This window comes from Nymphalis io, chromosome 11 (assembly GCF_905147045.1).
Source record: "Nymphalis io chromosome 11, ilAglIoxx1.1, whole genome shotgun sequence".
NCBI lineage: Eukaryota > Metazoa > Arthropoda > Insecta > Lepidoptera > Nymphalidae > Nymphalis > Nymphalis io.
In genome coordinates this window covers 755,725-781,101 of record NC_065898.1, presented here as the reverse complement: position 1 = coordinate 781,101, position 25,377 = coordinate 755,725, and the positions used below count along the sequence as shown (strand labels likewise).

At 31.4% G+C, this 25,377-nt stretch overlaps 1 protein-coding gene across 2 annotated transcripts in view; it reads right to left on the bottom strand.

Moving 5' to 3' along the window:
• The window catches only part of LOC126771579 (uncharacterized), a 74,348-nt gene that overhangs the window by 9,807 nt on the left and 39,164 nt on the right, over positions 1-25,377 (bottom strand). The window contains exons 1-2 of one of the 2 annotated variants that reach the window (XM_050491534.1): positions 14,142-14,196; positions 10,640-10,753 (exon numbers count right to left, since the gene is read on the bottom strand). In XM_050491534.1, the coding sequence (XP_050347491.1) occupies positions 10,640-10,738 (99 nt within the window). In that variant the 5' untranslated portion in view covers positions 10,739-10,753; positions 14,142-14,196. Of the gene's footprint in view, positions 1-10,639; positions 10,754-14,141; positions 14,197-25,377 lie in introns of those variants that run through there. The other variant, XM_050491533.1, reaches the window with a different exon arrangement.

Here is a 25,377-nt window from a genome sequence, read left to right as displayed (position 1 = left end):
AAGTGTCAACGAAATAGTTAAAAAAACTAGAATATGTGTGAAACTCATTACATATGTTCGAATATTACATTTTTCTAAATTTAATGTAACAGAGTAAAATTACTCTTTTTTTATTATTGAATAGGTAGGCCGACGAGCATATGGGTCACCTGATGGTAAGTGGTCACTAACGCTCATAGACTTTAGTATTGCAAGAAATGTTAACCATCGCTTACATCGCTAATGCGCCACTAACCTTGGGAACTAAGATATTATGTCCCTTATGCATGTTACAATGGCTCACTCACCCTTCAAACCGGAACACAATAATACCAAGTACTGCTGTTTTGCGGTAGAATATCTGTTGAGAGGGTAGTACCTACCTAGACGAGCTTGCACAAAGCCCTACCACACAAAGGCTTTCAAGACAAATCGTACAAGTGTTATATAAATAACACACAATATAATCAATATTAATGTATGTACAGTCGGTCAATTGTATTTACTGGATATAACACTATAGTTGTGTTGCGTGGAGCTTTTTATGGATGCTTAGCCTAAAGGTAATATAATTCATAAAGGTAACTTTATAAGCGCGATACTCCTCATGTTATTTTATATTAATTGAGTTTGTATTAAAAAAAATTAATTGAATTTGTCTAGGAATTAAACTAGTTTTATGTTGTCTTAATTAAGTACCAATTATATGCTCTCGAATAACAAAAACGTTTATCGCAGATGAAAATAATAATTATTTTTATATAGATAACTGGTAGGAGAATACCCGTTTCAATTAATTTGATATTTCTGTTAGGAGTTTATAAAAAAATAACAAACTGAGAGTATTGCAATAAACTTTCCGCAAAACAGCAGTACTTATTATTTTTGCGTTTCGGTTTGAAGGGTGAGTGAGCCAGTGTAATTACAGGCACAAGGGACATAACATCTTAGTGCCCAAGGTTGGTGGCGCATTGGCTATGTAAGTGATGGTTAACATTTCTTACATTGCCAATATCTATGGGCGTTAGTGACTTACCATCAGGTGGCTCATATGCTCGTCCGCCTACCTATACTATAAAATAAAAAGCTGCTCCAATGCTGGTTGTTGGGTACACATGTGACAGAATTTCAACCGACACATGCACTTCTTCGCCGACTACTCGTACAAGGTAATAATTAAGTACATGAAAATAATTGGTGCTTGCTCGGGGTTAAAATTCACATGTTCTGCCACTGAGCTATCTCACATATATAAGACAGGCAGACGAGCATTTGTCGTCAACTGATGGTAATTAATTTCCTTAGACACTGGCATTGCGAGGAGAACTACTTCTTTACCAGCAGTGCACCACCAAACATGAATCTAAGATGTTATGTCTTGTGCCTGTAATTAAACAAACCCACTCACCTTTTAAACCGGAGCACAACAATACAATGTTAATTAAATTATTCGTATAAAATTGTGTATGTTGCTTATTTCACAATAACTATTCCTCTTTCACTTTCTACAACTGATGTAGTACCATCAATTTATTCTTATAATTTGACCAATTAAATAGAATTATATATATTTGGTTTATTAAAAAATACTACATAAAATTTGATACTCAACGAGAAAGATATTTTCTATTAATAGTTGAATATAATAAGGTTAGCTAAAGTCTAGGCGTTACAAAAAGACATTAGCAATCCTTACACTACTAATGCACAGCCAAATACCAAATTGGCATAACCCTAGTTTCTTTAATTGCCGTAAGAATAAATATAGATATTATATACTTATGTATATATTTAAAATCAAATTCTATTCAAGATTTTGTTTAACACTTTTCAAATGTAATTTTATAAAACAGAGTTTTATACGGATTATATATGAAATATTTAATATCAAAATTAGCTCAGCATACATGGAATTAACGATACTAATTATACGCTTTATTTATCATCTATAATATAAATAATAATATGCGATGTCTATTATACATTTTTTATAATAATTTTAATTAGATTGAGTGGCATTACTAAGTGGTAAGAACGCGTGAATCTTAACCGATGATCATGGGTTCAAACCCGGGCAAGCACCACTGAATTTTCATGTGCTTAATTTGTAATTATAATTATCCTCGTAAATTACGGTGAAAAAACATACGTGAGGTAACCAGTATGTGTCTAATTTCACTGAAATTCTGCTTATGTATTCCATCAACCCGCATTGGAGGAGCGTGGTGAAATAAGCTCCAAACCTTCTCCTCAAAAAAGGGAAAAGAGGCCCTAGCCCAGCAGTGGGACATTAACAGGCTGTTTCGGCATTTCCAATGGTATTTCTGTTCTAAGGTAACATGAATTAATACATTTATCATTATTATCAATATAATTATTGAGGATGTAATTATTACTCGAAATTTTGCCATGGTAGATTATATATAATCAATATGGTAATTATAACTCAATTATAGATCAGCCAAGAAACGTACAACCAGCCAGCCTTTATAATGCAAACTTGTACGATTGACTCATCAGGTATTTCGTCTGGCTTACACTATTGTTTAGTGCCGTAGGACCTTCGTTTTTGTGATATATAAAATAGATAATGTGCGCGTATCTAGCTTGTATATACATATTTAGCCTCATATCTACACTGAATTTTTTTATCCTTTTCAATATCATGTAGACTTTTCCACATTTATGGCATTCAATTTTTACCAAGCTAATGTCATTTTAGCATTCATATTTATTGTGACTATTCTGCGACGTAAGTTTTCACTTTATATTTTACTATGAATTAATTTGTATGAAATGAATAATAAACAAAACGCTTCTTCTAACGCTACTTATGCGAGAATACGAGTCACGTGGTAGTTAGCGTAAACTGGTGTATGCTGGTTTTAGTCACTTTGTGTATTACACTACTACAAACGCAAAAACATCTTCAAGCTGATTTATCTGTATATATACACATATGATAATAATAAAGATCGTTAATTTATAATGAATATAACCAGAATGTAAATAATTGTAAAATTAGAAAGGACGCATTTTTTTATAATAACATATATTTTAATAACATATATTAATATATTTTTTTTAAAATAACAGGCAGAGAAACTTGTAAATATTAGAGAAATTATAAAAAAATATTTATTATAATTATAAACACATTATCCTAACCAATACTAAAACTGTCGAAGTTTGAACTGTTGAAATTGTATGTGTTTTGTTGTAAATTCAAAACTCCGTTGACAATTTTCAAGAGTTTCAATCCTTTTAAGATTGTAGACAAGCTGGGCTGGATACCGTCGGCCGAGTTCTGGCAAATTACTTTAAAATATAATGTTACTAAATAGAGAGCGAACTGTCTTACTCTTATTCTGTTTATTTTAAAATCTTACTTTTTTTTTAATACTTAAATTCTTGTATTGCCAGCAATAGTAAATGTTGTCGGGAATTTTATTATCATCAAAGTTGTGTTCTGTTCGGTATAAATGGTGAGTTAGTCAGTGTAATTAGAGGCGCAAGATATATAACATAATTATAAGATGCAATTGGCGGTTTAAGGGAACAACAGAATACGGGATGCACTTGTTTATTCTTATGAAGTATTCTTGTCTATTACATAAGGTACCGCTTAAATCCTTTGGACCCTCTTCTATGCTTGGGGAAACATCAAATAATATTAATTTAACAAAAAAAACATAATATAATTGCTATAACGTTATAACAATGGCTTTAAAGCAATTAAAGAATCTTCCCGGAATCTTCATAATAAATAACGTATTAACCTCCTAATTAAATGATCAATTTGATCGCCGATTAGTTTATTTGTATGAAACGAATTTGAATTCTTGATTGCTTCAACATATTCAAATTTTAAATGGCATTTTTTGTTCACGATTATCGTGCGCATTATATTTACGTTTAGTGGTTAGAATAAGAAAAAAAATCTTATCAGGACAAGTCGCATAAAAATCTGAATAGACGTTACTCTAAAATATACATGTATTTTGTTTATATAATGTCCGTAACATAAATAGTAAAAAAGAAGAGAATTGTTGTTATTTATTATAAATAAAAAAAAAGATTAAGCAAGCCATTTTATTCCGGGTTTACAATTGATAACCTTATGACATAATTTAAAAAGTAATAATGTCCTATTTTTTTTTTAATTATTCAACGAGAACAAATATTTAAACAAAAAAGAAATATAAGATCGTAAAAGACATTTCATATTTTTCAACGAATTAATGCATACAACAATAAATTTAAAAGTGCCTTAAGCTACAGTGAAATTGACAAGCACGAAATGTATATTGTCAGTCGCTGGTTAAGTCCTTCTTTATTTCTACCTGGCTGTAAAACCTACACTTAGGGTTGCCGTTTTTTATCACATTTATTATCAGGGATATTATCAAAACAAAATAAAAATATTTAATTTTATTTCAGTCTATTTATTACAAAAAAAGTTCTTTCTTTTATAAATAAAAAAACAAATTACATGATTTAAAAATTGTGTTAAGACGAAGCTTGGTAGCCCTAGCGTCAATACAAGAAAAAGTTTAACAAGACTTAAACCGGTCAGCGTTACTGAACTAGTTTTTTTAATGATCCCGGTCCCCCTGATATGGTCTCAGTTGCGCCTAGATGACAGATGATAACATTTCCGATATCGAATAAATAAACGTTACGTGATTTTAAACGAAAATCGTTACCTTTTTATGATGATTGCAATCGTGTCTAGAACAACGTTAGTTTAATTTCATAATTAACACTTGTTTCCTAACATAAGCCGAGATGGCCCAGTGGTAAGAACGCGTGAATCTTAGCCGTTGATCGTGGGTTCAAACCCGGGCAAGCACCACTCAATTTTCATGTGCTTAATTTGCGATTATAATTCATCTCATGCTTTACGGTGAAGGAAAACATGGTGAGGAAACCTGTATGTGTCTAATTTCACTGAAATTCTGCCACATGTGTATTTCACCAACACGCACTAGAGCTTCGTGGTGGAATAAGCTCCAAACCTTCTCAAAAAAGGGAGAGGAGGCCTTTAGCCCAGCAGTGGGACATTCACAGGCTGTTACGGTACGGTACGGTACGGTACTTGTTTCAAGCTGTTTAACTAAGCATTATCTATATTTTAACAATAGATCATTTAATATACTAAGATAATGAGATAAGCGATATTTTATATCAACGTTTGTGGTAGTGTACCTAAGTTGTATGTGAACTTAAGAACTACACCTTTCTTATATCGTTTTCACACTTACTGTAGCTGTCCAATATTTAGAATTTATCGCAAAATATAAAATACTAGCTACTCTTTGAAGTTTACCGCGTATCTTCTAATATCTCTTAACATTTTCAGATCCAGAGGTTAACATAAAAAAACTAATTATTCACCTTTATATAGTAATATAGATTGTTAATAAACCCGCACCTTTTGAGCCAGTTTATTTTGAGATATATAAAATATTTGTTTATACACGAAGTAATGGAATAAATTATAAAACAAAGAAGTTCGTAATTCATATGATATATAGATAGATTATATAGATTTGGTATAGTATCAGAGCCAGTCATCGCGAATCGGCAACGGGTTGTAATATTTTAAATATAATAAAGTAAAAAGTTCACAGAGTATTAAAAATGACATTGCAATAAATAATTTTTAGTCTGTTCTAAAACAAATGCCACAGTTTCAAATCGACGATCGCGACTAAATCTGAAAGTTATCGATTATGGTAGTAGGCTAGAAAGTAGAAATATCGCCAAGTTTGTTACGCAATCAAATAAAAATATTATATTGAAGAATGTCAAATAAATATTTTGTAACATAATCTTTTAATAAAAAGCCGGAAACAGGAACTGCGTAATAAATATCAAACGAAACAAGATTATAGATCTCTGTCAAATCATTTTTTCAAGAAATGTAACTTACAGCTGATAAATATTAATACTTTATTCTACTGTATTTCGACTTGAAGGATGAGTGAGCCATTGTAAGTATCATAACATCATAAACACCTTGGTTGACCGCACATTTACAGCCAGAGTCTAATGTCTATGGGAAAAGGTTACCGCTTGACACTTACTATCAGGCAACTAAATTGCTCGTCTGCAGCCTTAAAATAACTTATTTAAAAAAATATAACTTCAAAATTAAATATTCAATACAAACGTTTAAACAACAAGGTTCTGTTATGTTAATAAGAGGTAGTTTAAAGCTTCGACATATCTAAATTGATACATATAATCAAAATCCATTTGAATAACTATCATTAAAGTAAAGTGAAAGTTAATATCAACGAATTTTAAATTATATCACGTGATATGCAAATTGTTTTGATATAATTGTAGTGTTTTGGCGCCATTTATTTGACGGCCATCACAATTTGTCGACAGCGCGCCATTAACTATGTTCGGAAATTATTATCGTTAGCTGTTAAAAAAAATATAACAAATATTTAGTTTGATTATAAAGCAAATTAATATTCATGGAAATGTCGTTTTTTAATAAGGTCATATATTATAATAACATCATAACTAAAGTTGCTAATTATAAAAATTAATATTTATATTTTTAACAAGTTTTAATTTATTTTTAATTTGATTTTTGATGAAATAATGAGAAGCCATCGCTTCTCAATCTCTCTCTAAAATTAATAATTAATTCCCTTTTGAGCTGTTACGTATAAGATTCTTTATCTAAGATATACATATAATATTTCAAGTTATATGCATTAATCTTTATATTATATTTTTCTTTTATTTAGCGTTAAACAGCATTAAAAAGTTTGAGAAACGAAAAATCGCTCTAAAGTTCAATCCATTACTGTTTGGGCTTTAAAAAAGGAACAATCAAATTACTTTACATTATCTGTGGTCGACAGTTCTTATTTATGACTTTGAATATATTTGAACGATGGCAACTTACAGCGCTTGTAAGCGTCGACTTGATGATTGATGAGGAACCCGCCATGGGAAAAATGAGCGACCGACAATTATAGATCAACAATTAACTTTGTTTATTTTTGTAATAACACTCCTGAGTTTCTTGGTCAGTCACGGTCTATTAATATAGCTAGTATTTTTTCGACCCCATATGTCCGTCTGGACAGGTTTCATTCGCTCATCAAATATTCCTTGCGACAACATAGCAGCATCTGTGGATTTAACTTGGACGTAATTTCTTATTAAGTTTATAGATTGTTTAAGTTGTTAAAGTAGAACAAATATAATATCTAATTGTATAAGAGCTAACGTTGTGAAAAAACATTTTAGGTTTTCTAGTTTATCGATATTTCTGCCTTATAGAATTTAAATATGAATATTGGCTGCGGGAAGCTGTTTTGTTTACTAGTACGAATCCAGTTGGTATAGCTGTAACTTCAATTTTTGAAATAGTTTATGTCCAATATTTTATTTTTTTAAATTATTTTTGCACCTTTGAACTGATACACAGTTTTGTGGTCAAATTTCAAGCTATTAATTGTGTTTTTGCAATACCAATAAATTGATACGCGATAAATTAAGGTTTACTATAATATTCTATTTAAAATGGATTTGAATTATAAAAATACCTATAACTATGAAATATTATACGTGTTTTACTTTTTGAAACATTTTAAAACTTGGCCAAATGTAGCAACTGATTTTTTTTATTGAATTTGTATCTCCACAGACATGTTTCCGATTTGGTGTATCTTATCTTTTATTTATTTCAATGTGCTTGAGTGTTTATTAAGAGGTAGCTCACAATTTAAGTTTCACGAAACGGAAAGTGCAGCTGAATTGTAAAAAACGTTTATCCAAGCGATTGGTCCTAAATTTGACAAATATTATATTATATTAAAAATACTAAATATTTTTTGATTTAATTTAATACACAGATTAAGTAGAAAGAAGATTTTTTTTAAACTTGATGAATTATATTTTTAAGGTAGATGGAATTTAAAGACTAGTTCCATAACTCTGCTCAAAAACTGCCATTTTACTACCAATTTGAATTATATATGAATAATATCTAACTTTTGAGGTAGCAGTGGTCGTCTAATACCTAACACACTGACAGATAAAAAAAAATGTTTTTGTTTTGTCTCGCAAACATCTATATTAAAAAAATAAAAAAGGCATTTATTTTGAAATCACAAACAAACATATATTTATTTGTGTTTATATATAAAAGCAAATTGATGTCATGGGACATATTTATTTTATTTTTCGGTTCTAGATTTTTCTGGCTAAATGTGTAATTAATTATTTAAATATGTATATTAATTATTTATTAAGAAACAATAGCATGTTTGAAATAGTTTGGATATATTCAATAATATTGTGACTGCAATATTATGACGTCACACACACACACACACACACATCCAACAATTATTTTTTTGTTAAACTTGCTTTAGGTATTTATAGTGAAACTGACGTACTTTTTTTATAAAAACAAATGTATTATGCTATATTTCTGCAACTTAAATAATTAAAAAAAACATAATTCTCTTGATTTATGTCAGCACATCCCTGAAAGATTGAAAAAAAAAACGTATGCGATTGTAGTCTTTAAAGGAGAGCCAATAAAATAGATTTTGTGATATATATTCGAATGCAAGAGTATAAAATTCATTCGCCACGGGGCGTCCGTACATTAAACAAGTATATTGCTACTAGGTAATTTGTTTTGAGGCATCTGACAAAGCAGAATCCAGAGTAACATCTCGTTTTATTGCATGTGGCAAATTATATGTGGTAATAAGATTCATTGACATGTTTTCATGTGTTTTTATTCATTCCGCGTATTTCGATGAAAGGATTTATATGGTGTTCGCGGTATCTTTTTCTGTAAGGCTCATTATGATAATAATACTTCTGTTTACAGAACATGGGGAGGGGTTCTTTACAAATTAAAATATTTCAAAAATTTTACTGTTTGTGTTTACTTACGTTATGTGAAAATTACTGAACCGTTTTAATAGATTTGTTTTGATTTTTTTTTCTATGGAATGCATGGTCTTATTTAGAGGCAGCTAAGGTGCGACGATGACATAGCGTAGCGGAGTTTTTACAGACCAAATAAAAAATAAATAAATTGATTTCTGTTCCTCGACAACGACAAAGTGATTTGAGGTACCGCATTTGCGCAAGTATGCACACTTCTTCAGCGGCGGCGCGGATAGATCAAAGGATCACCGCGCAACCGCGCGTTCTCGAGCGTTCACGTGTAGAAGCGACATATTTATGCCTAATGCACTTTTAAAAACTGCACTGCTATTCTGTATGAACTCACTTTGTGTCTAACTCGTAAATTTTGATCACCTGTTGGTGACTTCTGTCTATTTTTATCGTGTATCCTTTAAATGTAATATTTATTACAGTTATTGTCACTAATTACTTTCTGTTTTTGACTATTGTGTACTCTGGTCTGTTTCGAGTTTGTATTTTCAATACGCGGCGTTTTGCGAGAAATGCTTCCAATTTACTACGCCAATGTTGTTTAAAACGGTGGCAAAGGCCAGGTGTTGCAAATGAATTGCAAACGGAACAAAGATATAATTTGGAATAAGAGACCAATATTTGCACCGTTTCTTCGCTTCGGCTTTTCCGTTTTAGCTCCGAACTTTGAGATTGTTTCCCTGATATGACACGGGCACAAAAAAAAAAAAAACATTCCGAAGGTACTCTGCCGTATATATACATATATAGTTTTATATAATTTATCGAATTTCAACACGCGATAAGATTACCTTGAGTAGAGTGTAGTCAGACTATTTACACTTTTGGGTTTATCTCGAGAAGCACTGAAGGCTTTGATCTAGATTAAAGAATGTGCCATTTATAGAGTGTGGTTCCGCTATCAGTTTGCGCTATTCGGACTTCGTTGGAAAGCGGCATTTAAAGTAAATTTTCCATGTTTGTCTATCTCTCGAGAATGTGATAAATAAAGAAAAATACTTTCAATAAAGGATTGTTCTTTATTTAGCGTCGTCCGTAATTATAATATTACAGTCTCATTAGTTACACTTATCATTATAATAAAACTTTAACACTTAATAACGGATAATGCACCGCATTGTATAAAATACGTAATTCGTAACAGCCTGTGAATGTCCCACTGCTGGGCTAAGGCCTCCTCTCCCTTTTTGAGGAGAAGGTTTGGAGCTTATTCCACCACGCTGCTCCAGTGCGGGTTGGTGGAATACAAATGTGGCAGAATTTCAGAGAAATTAGACACATGCAGGTTTTCTCACGATGTTTTCCTTCACCGTAAAACACGAGATGAATTATAATTACAAATAAAAAAATGTATAAAATACGGGATAAAAATGTGTATGGAAGGTTGACATTTCTTAAGTTATTTTTCAAATTTAATATCCGTAAAGATAAATGATGAATGTTTGTATTAGGTAATAGACAGGACGTACGATGTTTTTGTAGTTAGAAACGTGGAAGTTCTGTGTATTTAATCTTTATTTGTTTACGTGTAACCAACGAATTAATTGTAATTAACCAAAGAATTTAAAAAAAAACACACGTAAGATATAAAACTATAATATATATTCAGATGGTTCATCTAATATTTCAATGGATATGCTATAGACCACTTAATCAGTATGAAGACTTTTTTCTTTTTTTTATGATGTTATAGGATATATAGACTTACCTCATCAGTAGTATCGACCTCTGCGCCGGAGCGGATCAGACTAGCCACGCGGCCCGCGTCGCCGCGCGCAGCCGCCTCAAGCAGCGCGCCGCCTCCCATGCGGTTACGCCATCACTGAAACAATTATAAATGTATATTACTCAAATGAAATTGGAAAAGACTAAATAACATAATAAAATTCTTTCAGGAAAATACAATTGTGAAAAGATCCATGACATATAGGATGGGGATTTTAGGTACATTGCGCTCTAGAACGTTACAAACTTGGCAATTTTAGTATTTTAGCTTATGAATAGTTTTCTTTTAATATGTGTGTGTGTTATTTCAGATTTTGTACTCACACCTTCTTTAACTTTGAAAACATAGTCGAGGGAGTGTAAACGATATTTAAAATTTTAGTCGCTTTTAAAGTTTTGGGCCTTATATAATTTGCTCAAGTATTATTTAAATTAGGTTTATGTAATTCGTTCAAAACTTAAAATAATGTTCTGGCTGTCTGTTTTGTTGCACTAATATGCTGTTCCATTCTCAGGCAAAGACCCTAAAGTATCTTTTGCCCCTTTAAATTTATTTTGCGATTTTTATTTCTTTAATCAGAACTAAAGATTAATTTTGGTATTATATGCTTTCTTCTTATCTAAATTAAAAAACTGAAATTTCATATTGTTGGGGTTTTCCTGTGAAGAACTTGATTATCAGATTATGAATATCAGATAAAATTCAGTCCTAATAGACATTATTGCTAGGCTTACTATCTCGTATAAAATAGGTCATACTCATAATTCTTTTTAAAACCTGTTTTCGAAACATAAAATAAACTCTACACCAATTCCAACAAGCACAATATTGAGTATATATTACGCATAACTATCAAAAGTATAAAGTTACATAATTAATGTAATAATATTATTTAAAATTTATCGTCGCTCTTCGGGTGTATAACTTGCGTTTGTTATATTTTGTATACTTTTATTTGACATTAATGAACGCTCGCGTTGTTTACATTCCGGCCACCGACCGTCTGCGACATTAAAATTCATTACACTTAACGTATTTGGAAGCGTATTTATTCTTCTTATGACCGACTTTAGCATATATAATAAATATATTAAGCTATTATTACCGAACCACAGACCAAATTTATTTACATAGAAAAACATATACCAAAACAGTTTATATACTAAGATTAACATTATAAGAAGCATTATCTAAAAAGTACTAACAAATATGGTTTTTGCTTTTATTTTATTGGAGGTCTGAAACTCACCATCCTACATGGGTTATTTAAATAAGTTAAGGATAACAATTTATCAAACTTGAAATAGGTAAGCAGTAAGCATTACTACAGATTTTGTTCGTTTGGACTTTGGATACTGGCAGTTTGAGGAAAAACTGTAAGTATTTCACTGCTAGACAAAGGCCTTTTCGCTTGAGAAGTTTTAGAGCTTATTTTATTAAGCTGCTATTGGAGCGGTTCTATTGCCGCAACTGTACAAAACGGAATCGTATAAAAAAGTAAAAAATTATATAACTTTTAATAGATTCTCTATTATTGAGTTCATTTATATTGTTTATAAGTTATAATTGAATAAACTTGAATTATACGTTTATTTATTCAGTCATTTATTTATTTGGTATATTAACAATCACTGACCATAAAACAATAATATATAAAAAAAGTTTAACATTAAAATAATTAAATCACTATGATTGTAAATCATATATAATTAATATCATATATAAATAATAATCAATACATCTTGGAGATAATGTTTAGCATTGTGGCATATGAAAAATTATAATGAAATAGAACGAAACAGATCAATCAATCAATCAATCAACAGCCAATCGTTGTCCACTGCTGAACATAGGCCTCTCCCAAGGTGCGCCAAAGCTCCCTGTCCTCCGCCTTCCGCATCCAGTTGGTGCACGCCACCTTCTCAAGGTCGTCGGTCCACCTGGCTGGAGGGCGCCCCACGCTGCGCTTGTCGATTCGCGGTCTCCACTCTAGGACTCGTCTGCTCCAACGGCCATCGGTCCTACGACATACGTGACCAGCCCACTGCCACTTCAGCCTGCTAATTTTGCAAGCTATGTCGGTGACTCCGGTTCTTTTCCGGATAATCTCATTTCTGATCTTATCCTTCAAAGATACTCCACGTCCACGTTTCGGCACCGTATGTCATGGCAGGCAAGACGCATTGGTTGAAGACTTTCGTCTTCAAACATTGCGGTATAGACGACTTGAGGACTTGACGAAGGTTGCCAAATGCTGCCCATCCCAAGCGAATTCTTCGATTGGCTTCCTTCTCGAAGTTGTTCCTACCGACTTGTATTATCTGTCCTAGGTAGGTATATTCACTAACAACTTCGAGATAATTGTTGATATTAAAAAACGTATATTAATTACGTTTGCAAGTACATTGCCGTTAAAAATAATCCCTTAACACATTCACACTTACGATATTATACTACCGTGTTAAAATGTCGATATGCCTCAAATCGCATTAACTTCAAAAGATTTATGAACTAATAAATAATGTTTTGATTAATGCGCCGATATAATTTATCTTGTCCGTTGAATACGGTGATGGCGTTAAAGAATGTACTGCGCATGCGTTAATAAATCGTCTAGAACGATTTGTTTTGATTTTTTCTCATAGCGACCGCGGATACCATGACTAGGTACTATTTACGGCTGGATAAGTTTTCTTGTTACAATTTAATTACGTCACATATATATTACATTGATTTTTTGTTGGTTTCAATTTATGGAGTTGGTTAGTTATTAAGAGTTATTTTCGCTAAAAATTTTAAGCGGGTAGTTCTTAACAAAAGTTCGCGGGTTTGGCAAACACGCAGCTTCGATTTTAACTCCTTCAGCTTTTGTCTTTCTCACTACTACCACAAGTTGGAAGAGTGAATAGGATTTTAATTAATATTATTATTTTAAAACGGAAGAACAATTAACATGATCCACTGATCTGCATCACATAGCAGCGTGTTGAAATAAGCTCCCAAGACTTCTTAAATATAAGGGAAAAGGGAGGTCGTTCCAGCAGCATAAATTTATGGATTATTATATCGTTTGATGCTCATTTAGAAATGCAGAGACGATTTTTTTAGTTACGTATTTCACACACCTATTTATTATAAAGTTCAATTTAGTTTAATACGTCGAGCAACAAGAACGATAAATGTAACAATCTAATAAAAGCCTGCAAATGTCCTCCGCTGGACGAGAGCCTCCTCTTCTTTTGAGGAAAAGTTTTGAAGTTAATTCCATTCTGCTACACTGCTACACACATGGATGTTTTCCTTCACCCTCGAGCACGAGATGAATAATAAACACAATTTAAGCACATGAAAATTTAGTGGTGATTACGATTCACGCATTCTAACCACTGCTCCATATCGGCACAACTAAGCTTGTTTTAATAAATAATATCTAAATCCGTGCATTCTATCCACTGAGTCACATGGTTCAATTATTTGGACTCACCTCGTATTTAAAATTAGAACTTGTCATATGTAAAACAGTACGAATGTAATCGCGCGCGCATCTCGGTCGATACTGCTATTGTTTCGATTATGTTACATATTTATCGATTATCGTACGATATCATTTGGTTGCACTTTCGTACAAGCGGTAGCGGTTATAACGACTGTCAAATGTTTTAATAAGCGAATATTGACGTCAATTTATCGGCTTTTAATAAATTAAGGTTATGTGGTCTTTTGAGTAACTGTCCGTAAATGATCTACTGCTGCTGGCCCTCCTCTCTTCTTATGGAAAACGCTTGGAGTATATTCAACCCAAGAATTACAAAACAAAACAAAAGAACAAAAAAAGAGAGTATATTCTCACAAGTGGGTTGGTTTGATAATTATAAAATATTTTACCTAGTGCCAGAAGCATATTTAACATGGATGCCCCCATCTATCATACCCCGCAATGTTAAATAAAATTAATGAATTTATAGATGACAACACCTTGGGATTAATGTTCTCTAAGATTTTTTTTAAACTATATACTTAGTTTTCTATATATATGGTTTCTCTCGCTAGTTCTTCGATGGCTCTGACAAGAGCGACCCACCCAGTGGTATTTTTAATATGACTATTAATAGTGTATCGCTTACATATTATACACATAAAATTGAATTATTAACTGCACAGAGATTTTATTGGAAATATATTGTACAGTTGAGGAAACTGCTTGTAATGAGTAACCTCTAAGCCCCATGACGTCTTTAATAATTTTTCTCCGTTAAAACACCACCAGTGGGGGGTAAAATGGTAAATTTTACATGGAGTTTTCTAAGATACGATAGTTAATTATCGTAGCTTTATAAGTTTAATAAATGTAATAGATTTTATTTTTTGTCTCGACTTGAAATTAGTGTTATTTATTTATATACGACAAATCAATACGTATTGCATATAAAGAGTAATTATTAATACTGAATACTGTCTATCTTTATTAAAACAAACATTATAATAAACACTTACAAAATTAATACTCAATGAACCATTGTAAATTAGCAATGTAAACCGCTTTCGCTTATGTCGAAGATACACCCGTAGCAACAGGAAGACTTAGCTTCTAAACAATAAGATATTATACACGCTCGAATAGACCCTAGCCCTTCCGTGGTTTGAAATAGGGCAAGACCATTAGGTCACGTCAGTCACAAGATACCTCAGAAGATTGAGTAATAGAAATGTCATCAGAAAACTATTAAAAACATTTTAAAGGGGTTTCATCGTAACTTAAACGTGAATCGTAGAGGTGGTTTTCTATTCCGCAACATTCACTCAGAATGAAAGTAGTAGGAATTTATAATATTAAAGTTGAAAATTAAAGATTAAACTAAAAATTCTTTTTAATCTGTTGTAAATACAAATAAATTTCATGCCATAAAACCTTTGATAAATAAGGTTCATTACTCAACCCAAGAATATAAATGATAAAAAGCGTAGAGTTCGTATTTGTTGATTTCTAAACAGGATTTACATAAATTTAATTGTACTTGATTAACTCTATAATTAAAATGATAAAAAAGTATAACTACTGGGTTTCTTGCCGGACGTTCTCGGTAGAATCTACATTCCGAACCGGTGGTTTAAATTTTATTCAATACATGACGATTGAAAAGTGGCCTATAATTGAATAAAGATTATATCGTTATTATTAAATACTCGTGATATATTCAGCTTCGATTAGTTTCACAAACGTCATACTGCAATTATATTTTAAATACGTGATGTGTATGTAAATATGTTTTATGTTTAATGTCTTATATGTTAAAAATAGTACTCAAAAGGTCAGATATTTGAATAAACTCTACCACAGTATAAATCAATAAGTTGCTTTCATAAATCAATATATAAATATAATATTTTTGATTTTTTATATTATTTTTAAGTTGTTAAAACATTGCAATCTTTGATTTGCATTTGTATTTCTCAATGAAATAAAACGCAAGTAATGGAATCGGTACTGTCTTGTTCTGTTCGTGTCTCTGTTACTCTTATTAATGTGTCAGCAATAAATACAGTGAGTGTTAAAAATATATTACTTACGCGATTTGCAAAATTCACAAACAATAAAAAAGCATATCGAACAAAAAAAAATTGTTTACGTAACGCCAAATTAGATGACGTTTGTATTTGATACTAGTTTGTTAGTTAATTACTCAAAAACGATTGGTTTTTGAGTAATTAACTAACAAACTTTTGTTAATTAATTAGTTTAACATTTTTATACGTTTATTAATTTTTTCTTTTGTTTTATTGTCATATAAAATTAGGATTTTTTTGACAATATAATCTGTGCTTATAACCTCGAAGTTTTATGTAAGTAAAAAAGTCCGTAAGTGTTCCTGTAAGTTTTCAATTTGGCAAACGCCTTCCCCTTCTTTTAAGGAGATGGTTAGAGAAGTTATAAGGCGGTATTTCATCCGTTATATGAAGGTTCCAACGCGAGGCTTCCTTTTCTTTCCAGTTTGGCTTACAACCGCAATCTTCACTTAATATTTACATGTTCTAGCCACTGGGTTGTCTCTAGGTTTTTATTATTAATGATAAATCTTGACATGGTATCTTAAAAACTATCTTAAAAAAGATTTTTGCATAGACCACATAAATTTATACTCACAATATTAATGAATGAACGCTGAATTTTCATGTGCTTAATTAGTTTTTATAATTCATCTCGTGTTTGACGGTTAAGGAAATCATCGTGAGCAAACCTGCATGTGTTTATTTCATTGAAATTCTGTCACATGTGTATTCCACCAACCTACATTGGAGCAGCGTGGTGGCTTCAAATCTCAAAAAAAGGAGAAGAGGCCTTAGCCCAGCCCAGTGAAACATCCATAGGCTGTTACTTTACTTTTAAAAATAGCATATATAAATAAAATATCAAAGATTTTTTTGTACTGTCAAAATAATACTTTTACACATTTCAAATGCAATTCGCCCCATTTTATTTTATCAGTTACATTAATATATATTTACATAGAGATGATAATAGTGCTTTTAAATTTATCTCATTATAGTATATTTAATGACTCTATTGGCTATGAATTTTTCACCTTTTAAATATTCCACGAACAAAACGAGTCATTCGATACAGGTTTAACTAGATTAAACATGTAATTTGCGTCTAAATATAAAATTCTGTTTTGAATAATGTCTAGAGTATATCAGCGGCTTCGCTTTTATTTACTTAATTGAATTAAGACCTATATTTCGTCTATCGACGTTTCGCCATATCGAATTTCTTTTGCAGGTTCTTCTTAGGTCTGAGGTGTTATTTTCGAACCGGTGGTAGATTTATGATAATCAATAAGTAAGTGTAACGCTTCTATACTGATTAAAGATTTTTGACTGTTAAAAATTTGTTCTTATAGAAGCCAAGGATAATTGATTAAAGTTATGAAAGCAGAACTCGTTAACAAAATAACTATGACATTTACTATTTCACAAACTTTTAATTGACCTTTCACCTTTTGGCATGTGTCGGTCAAATCGTGCAACTGAATTTCAAACCAGTTTTACAGAAACGATACGGCTACAATTCGGCACACACTTATAATGGTGATATAGTCTTAGTAGTGCATAAAAATCCAAAAATATCCATGTGTTTAACTTGCCACAAACCTTGGATATTACGATGTTATGTCCCTTGTACCTAACTAGGTACAACTGTGTAACTATACTGGCTCACTCACTCTTCTAACCAGAACATAATAATACTAAGCATTGCTGTGTGACGGTAGAATATCTGATGAGTGGCTGGTACCCAGACTGGTTTGCACAAAGCCCTACACGAAGTAAATTGTTTCCTGCAATTATGTAACTGAATAAGGTACATAAAAGTGACATGTTTCGCCATTATATAATGTATATAATTAATGGTCATGTATTTTCATGAGGTCTTCACACATGTTATGTTTTAAGTAATAAAGCTAAAAATATATTTGTTATTGCAATTCATTTCCAATATCTTTAAGCTCTACTCGCTTTACTCGTATAAATGGATAATAGGTATTTTTTGGATATTTGTTACAATATCAGAATGTTTGGATTCTATTGAAAACTTGGTAAAAATAAATTTTGTCGTGGTCCCGTCCCACAGCTGGTCGAATGTATTGTTAGAGTTAATTCTACTACGCAGCTCTAACGCGGGTTGGTGGTCTTTCCTTCACTGCTTGAAATATATAAGCACAAATGAAGTACGTGAATAACCAGAGGTGCCTGTTCGGACTTGAATTTACTTTCTTCGGATAAGATCTACGCGTTCAAATCAATGAGCCTCCCCTTCCCAATACTTTCGAAAGCCATAGCATGGCCGAGAATAAAGGTTTTTTTTAATATGATATAGCAAAACGGATGTAGGTTTATCTTCTAGTATATAATAAAAAATGCTATCCGTAAAAGCTGTTAAATAAATAACACACATTTAGATCAATACATTAAATACGGTGTTTGCATAACAAAAAGCCTATTCCGATATAATCGGAGTGTGTGAATGATGAAAAAACTCATTTAAATTCCACGGCATGGCACGCGGAAGCTTTATAAATGATAGCAAAAACAATATGAGAACTAAATTGGACATGAACGCTTGATATTTGACTTTTATTGCAAATTGTGCGCTAAGTAACGTGTTTTACTTTAAACGTAAAACTTGCGGTCGGTGAATATTGTCCCGCTGATTACATTCGATTCGAATCAGCCTCCATGGAGGGCACGCTTGTTTATAACGTGCCTCGTGTCCAGCGGCTGTCTTAAGTATCCTTGGTTCTTGTGTTTAAATCCGGAGATGGGCTTATAAGAAGTAATTGAGTTTAGCTGTCAAAAAGTTCGAAGAAATAACGAGTTAGAAGTTCGATTTGTGAAAACATTTGTCCTGCGTCTCATCTCTTTTCGGTTGTCTCAGTTTGTTCGTCCATTGGATTGTGAGAGTATTGGGATAGACGGTACATATGTTTGCACACAACTCTACTTTATAACATCTGCGCGATTGGAGAGCCCTTGAGATTGTTTGCCGTTGCTGACATGGAAAAAAGGACTTAATATATATTGAATACTGTAAATTGAGATGAATAAATCACACGGATCTTAATTGATGATTACGATTTTTATTTATTTTCTTCTTCTTACTTTTCATTGAAGTTATTACTCCATAGATACATTGAAATAAATGGTTATTAATATGATATGAATCACAAAAAGGAGAAAGTACTGAGTTTCTGATTACTGAGTAGAATCTTCATTCCGAACCAGTTGTATCTTTACATTGAATTCAATACAGTATGTACTGTAACATATGATTCAAAAGTACCTTTATAAGTCTACTTGAATGAAGAAAGATTTGATTGATTTGATTATACAGACTATAGCTGTTTTAGAAAGCTACAAAAAGAACAATTTATTTTACATTTTTAAAAATGTTTAAATTATAATCAAATAAAAACACTGATAAATTTACTTAAATAATATAAAACGATATTAAAATAATATCCAGTAACTATGTTTACTTTTCACTTAATTTATAAAGTCGTCAAATTTTTTTATAGCGTCTACCCAACTTTAATCCACTTTTATTAAAAACGTCCGTTTACTTAACGTTATAATTTATGTGACCACATTCTTGTGTTACAATCGTATAAATAATGCAAGCTACGATACCGTGACGTCATAAATATTTGACAGATGTGGGTGAGACGCGGTGGGCGTGACGGCCATTTTGAATTAGTAGTTACCTACTAATTCAAATGCTTACGCATTAGGTTCGTAGAACAATAAAACTATTTGCGATGATTGATATACTTTAAATTAAAATATATACTTAGTATTTCCTAGATTTTATTAACAGTTTTATTATATATATCCTTTTTAGCAGATAAATATTATCATACATATATTATTATTAGATCTTAAGATGTTTTAAAAAATGTATGTATGAAAATTTGTATGGACGGAACGAAGAATGCTATGTTCAGTAATTATACTATTGTTATATATTGCTGTTTGTCGGTTTATTGTACATAGTCCTACAATAGGTTTTAAATTTTAATTATTATACTGATTAAACACACTAAATTCTTTCCATACCTGTGGAAGATTAACGTCCAATTTTATCTTGTTAAAAAAAAAAGTTAATTCGATAGTTCAACAATCATCTGATTTATTCTGATTACCTTTAGAGAATAAGAGTTTTATTAAATTCTTTTAAGGCGAGGTAAATTGCTAATTCATTAATATTTGAAAATAAAACGTTACAACAAATCGAATATATGACAAGCGATAAATTCATAGATAATGCGACAGATACATACTTCAAAAGGTTTTAACTTAAATTTATTGTTGATGTCGATAAGTTTTACCGATTTTATAACAGGCTTAACTTATTCAAAGCGTAGGTTTTATTGTTCCATTCTATCCACAGTTGTATATATTTTTTTGTATGTGAGTATTATTGTTATAAAATGAAAACTTTTTTGTGATAATAAAATAATAAAGACTGTATATTAAAAAAGTTGAATTTTCTGGTAATTATTTCTGGCTAATTGGTATGTCACTTCGTGGTAGGGCTTTGCCACCTACTCAATACATATTCAACCGTCAAACAGCAAGACAAAGTATTGTTGTTTTTCGGTTTGAAGGGTAAGTTAGCCAGTGTAACAAACAGGTAGAAGTGACATTAAAACTTAGTTCCCAAGGCTGGGGACGCAGGATTTAAGGAATGTTTATATAGTGTTAATGTCTATGGGCGATGGTACCCATTTATATCAGGTCTCATCTGCCCGTCCGTCTTACTTTATATATCAAAAAAATGTTTTGCTAGAATTGCTGCAATTTTCAAGTCAAAGGTGCAATATGTATTCATTTTTTTTCTGTTAAGAAATTCTCAGTATATTACTGTCTCTGTATAGTCGGAGTTTGGTGCCGACCAAATTGGCCTTTGACCCTACTTTGAACTTTCGATCGCGTTGTATGGCCATCACATATACTACAAGTACGAGGGAATATAGAATCCACATATGTTTGCACGCACACCTGAACAGTCTAATTTATATAATGACATGAAGCAGTATTGCTCAAGCGATTTTCAACGGAGACGCCCTTCTCAACCGAAACATTGTCAGAAGTCTCCAAAACTTTATATGTTTAAATAAAAAATAATCTGGTCACATATATTCCACCTCCTTGATAATTATGTTATACAGCTCTTGATTTATTACGCGTAATTTATGTATTTATATTCGTATTTATGTAAATTAAACATAAAATTATATAGAACATGTAAATTGAGACTTAATAAATAATTAGAATGTATTAGCTTGGAATTATTTATAAATAATTAATTTGTCTATATAACACTATTCATTTAACTGATTTATATATTTAAAATGTGGTTCTTTAATCGTTTTTGTTTATTTAAAAGAAGACAAAATAGAAATGTTCAAATGACAATTTTCTTTATTCGATAACGTGTTTTAGTAATATAATAAAAGCGAAGTTTTTGACCAATAATGTATAAACATAGTTTTATTATTATTATTAAAGAACTTGTGTTTTGCGTTTCCTTTTAATATGTATTAATTTAATATTAAAAACTATTTTTGGTTAATTTTATTAATTATTTTATTTAATGTTGTATATAAAGAACACACATAAAAGTAGGCTGCCTACTTTTATATGTGAAGAAAAATTAAAGTTTCTTTGTTTGAACCATATATACCATTCGCCATTTAACATATATGAGACTTTTATGAGACTGCACTTTCTTAGCGCACACACTTGTTTTTTTTTATAGTATAGGTTAGCGGACGAGCATATGGGCCACCTGATGATAAGTAGTCACCAACGCCCATAGACATTGGCATTGTAAGAAATGTTAACCATCGCTTACATCGCCAATGCGCCACCAACCTTGGGAAACTATGACAATATGTCCCTTGTGCCTGTAATTACACTGGCTTATTCGCCCTTCAAAGCAGAACACAACAATAACAAGTACTGCTGTTTTGCGGTAGAATATCTGATGAGTGGGTGGTACCTACCTAGGCTTACACAAAGCCCTACCACAAGTACCAGTACTTGTGCTCTATAATATTTCCCGCGGTGACTAGAGACTAGTCTAGTAGTCTTGAGATAGGCCGCCACAGCCTAAATCGGTCAGAAGGACATCATCATAGTGAAGGAGAAAGTATTATTATAAAACTGCTGATAGCATAGACGATAAATGTTTAGAATGAAACGATTACCACCTGGCTATTTATTTTGGCTTATATAAAGTCCTCCGAGCATTTTGAAACGATTAAAATGACTAACACGTATTCAAAGTGGAATTTTATTTATCATAAAAAAGTGTATCATTTAAAAACCTATGATGAACTCGTAAGCGGCTTACGTATATTTTGACATAAGTTGTAAAACTGGTCGTTAAGGAGATAAGGTCTTAATTTCGTAAAATATAGATTAACACCTTGTGGGGCCGCGGCCGAGATATTATGTAACCTCGTTAACTATTACACAGATTAGCTGCATTCACAGAATAATCTAGATAAATAAAATTTATTATAGCTAAGTTGGCCCAGTAGTTAGAATGTGAGAATCTTAACCGAAGATTGCGGGTTCTTATCCAGAACAGACAATCACCATTGAATTTTCACGTGCTTCAGACATCGCGAAGAAACTTGCATGTGAGATGAAAACTCTTTTTGGAGCAGCTTGGTGGAAAAAACTCCTTGAAAACGAGAATGGGCCTTAGTCTAGTAGCGGGGCATTTATAGGCTGTTTACAAATATATACTTTTCTTATAGATTGGGGGTCAGCATAATTATATTATATATATAATATACATAATATTTAAATACAGCTATGTTCTTGTTAATACATTATCATTATTATTTTCTTTGAAGTCTCACGCCCGCTTATATACAACAATATAAGCTTAATATAATTAATAAATTACAATATTAATGAGTTAAACTAGCTCATTGGATTATACGTTAATGTTTGGGAACGGATTACAATTTCTCAAATGCTAAATCTACATGAGAATAATTTGTGTGATTTAATCTCTATTTAAGAAAAGAAATGGACAGATAAAATATGAGTAGATTGCTAATGACATTTAATCAAGTGTGGATTTTTGTTTCACGGATTGAAACGAATATTGAAGGATTTGTCAATTTTTGGTATTTTAAATTAAACATTACTTTGTAAAATAAAGTATTTATTCTATATGATATATATGATTTTCACTTCCAGTAATATATTTTTTTTTACTTCACTAATATGTTACTAATGAAGTTAAAGAATTTAATATGTTTTAAAAATATTTAACCATGCTTACATTGAACAATATTTATTTGTATTGATATGTTATTGTAAAAAGAATGGAATTAAATATTTTTGAATGGGTTGCATGGATAAATTACAGGATAAAACTCTAATTTTGTGCGCTCTAGGTTACGAAACTGCATGCATAAAATACATAAAGACTCACAAATAAAATAGAGTTTTAAAGTAAATAAAATAAATGTACAATCGATCAATAAGAAACAGTAAGATAACTAAATTAAAATATACTGAAATTGTACTCGTTTTATACACATATATCGACAGTAGAGTAGATAAAATTAATTTAATTTAAAAATATGAATAAATTAATTATATCAGTAAGATAAATAAATAAGTGTATAGTGTTAATATACTCTATGGTGTATTATAAGGCCGTTAGGAGATTCCATCTCATACGTTCAGTGTTAATGAGCACATCATCTTATCTGATGGTAATATGTCCCCCGAGTTATTTAATACGCCTTACGACACTTCATAGCGCGCTGTTTATCTAGTTAACATTATTTATATAATGTCTTGAGAATGAACTCGATTCAATTATATATCACATGTAAGGAATATTCGCAAGTGTTTTAGTAAATTTCTACAATGTGTAAGTGTTAATGACTTGTCACCTTTTTGACGTATTTGATGTTACTTAAAAAAGAAAAACTTTTTTTAACAATATACCTATATATAAAAATTGAACAGTATACCTTTTGTATTTAATACTATTTTCTACTATAGTGGGACATAGTTTTCCGGATCTTTTCGGTAGAATCTACAAAAAATCGGATAGCCGATTAATATACTTTTCATATTATAATTTTGTAAAATGAATATTATAAAGTGCTTAAATATTATATTTGAATTTCGAATGGTAAAGCGAACATTACTGGTGGTTGGGCTTTGTGCAAGCTCGTCTGGGTAGGTACCACCCACTCATCAGATATTCTACCGCAAAACAGCAATACTTGATATTGTTGTGTTCCGGTTTGAAGGGTGAGTGAGCCAGTGTAATTACAGACACAAGGGACATAAAATCTTAGTTCCCAAGGTTGGTGGCGCATTGAATATGTAAGCGATGGTTGACATTTCTTACCATGCTAATGTCTAAGAGCTTTGGTGACCACTTACCATCAGGTGGCCCATATGCTCGTCCGCCTTCCTATTCTATAAAAAAAAAAAACAAAAGTATTTACGCAAATTTATTTACGCAAGTTTACAAAAATATCGTATCTTGTTATATTTAGTTCTACGAAGTTTTGTAAACGACTTAAGTAGCGTATTTATAAATATAAATGTCGAACTAGGAATTTGAAAACGAGCATAAAATGAATAATATTTTGATGAGGCATATTTATGACACATTAATAATGATACAAGTCACTTTAACTTAAGAATCATATGACAACAATGTATGAAAAGAAAATCCCGTCCAACCACATTGCGGTAAAAACATTTCAAGATAGAGACGTGAAGCGAACAGATAAAAAAGAGAATATTGACGATGACATTTATGGCGTTTTTATAATATCTTTTTAATGAATTTTATCGATGAAAACAACACTCTAGGTAAAACTCTTTGAGATCAAAGTAATCTGTACTTTCGCAGCTTAAAGTCATTAACATTATTAACCAATGTAAGTTATAAGTACATTTAAATCATTATTTTACAAGGTTGGCGTGGTTGGTAGATACTTGCTTTTTACGCCGAAGGTTGTGGGTTCGATTCCCCCCCCAGGACAGACATTTGTGTGCATGAACTGTTTGTCCTGAGTCTGGGTGTAATTATCTATGTAAGTATGTATTTACAAAAGAAAAGTAGTGTATGTAGTATATCAGTTGTCTGGTTTCCATAGTAAAAGGTCTGC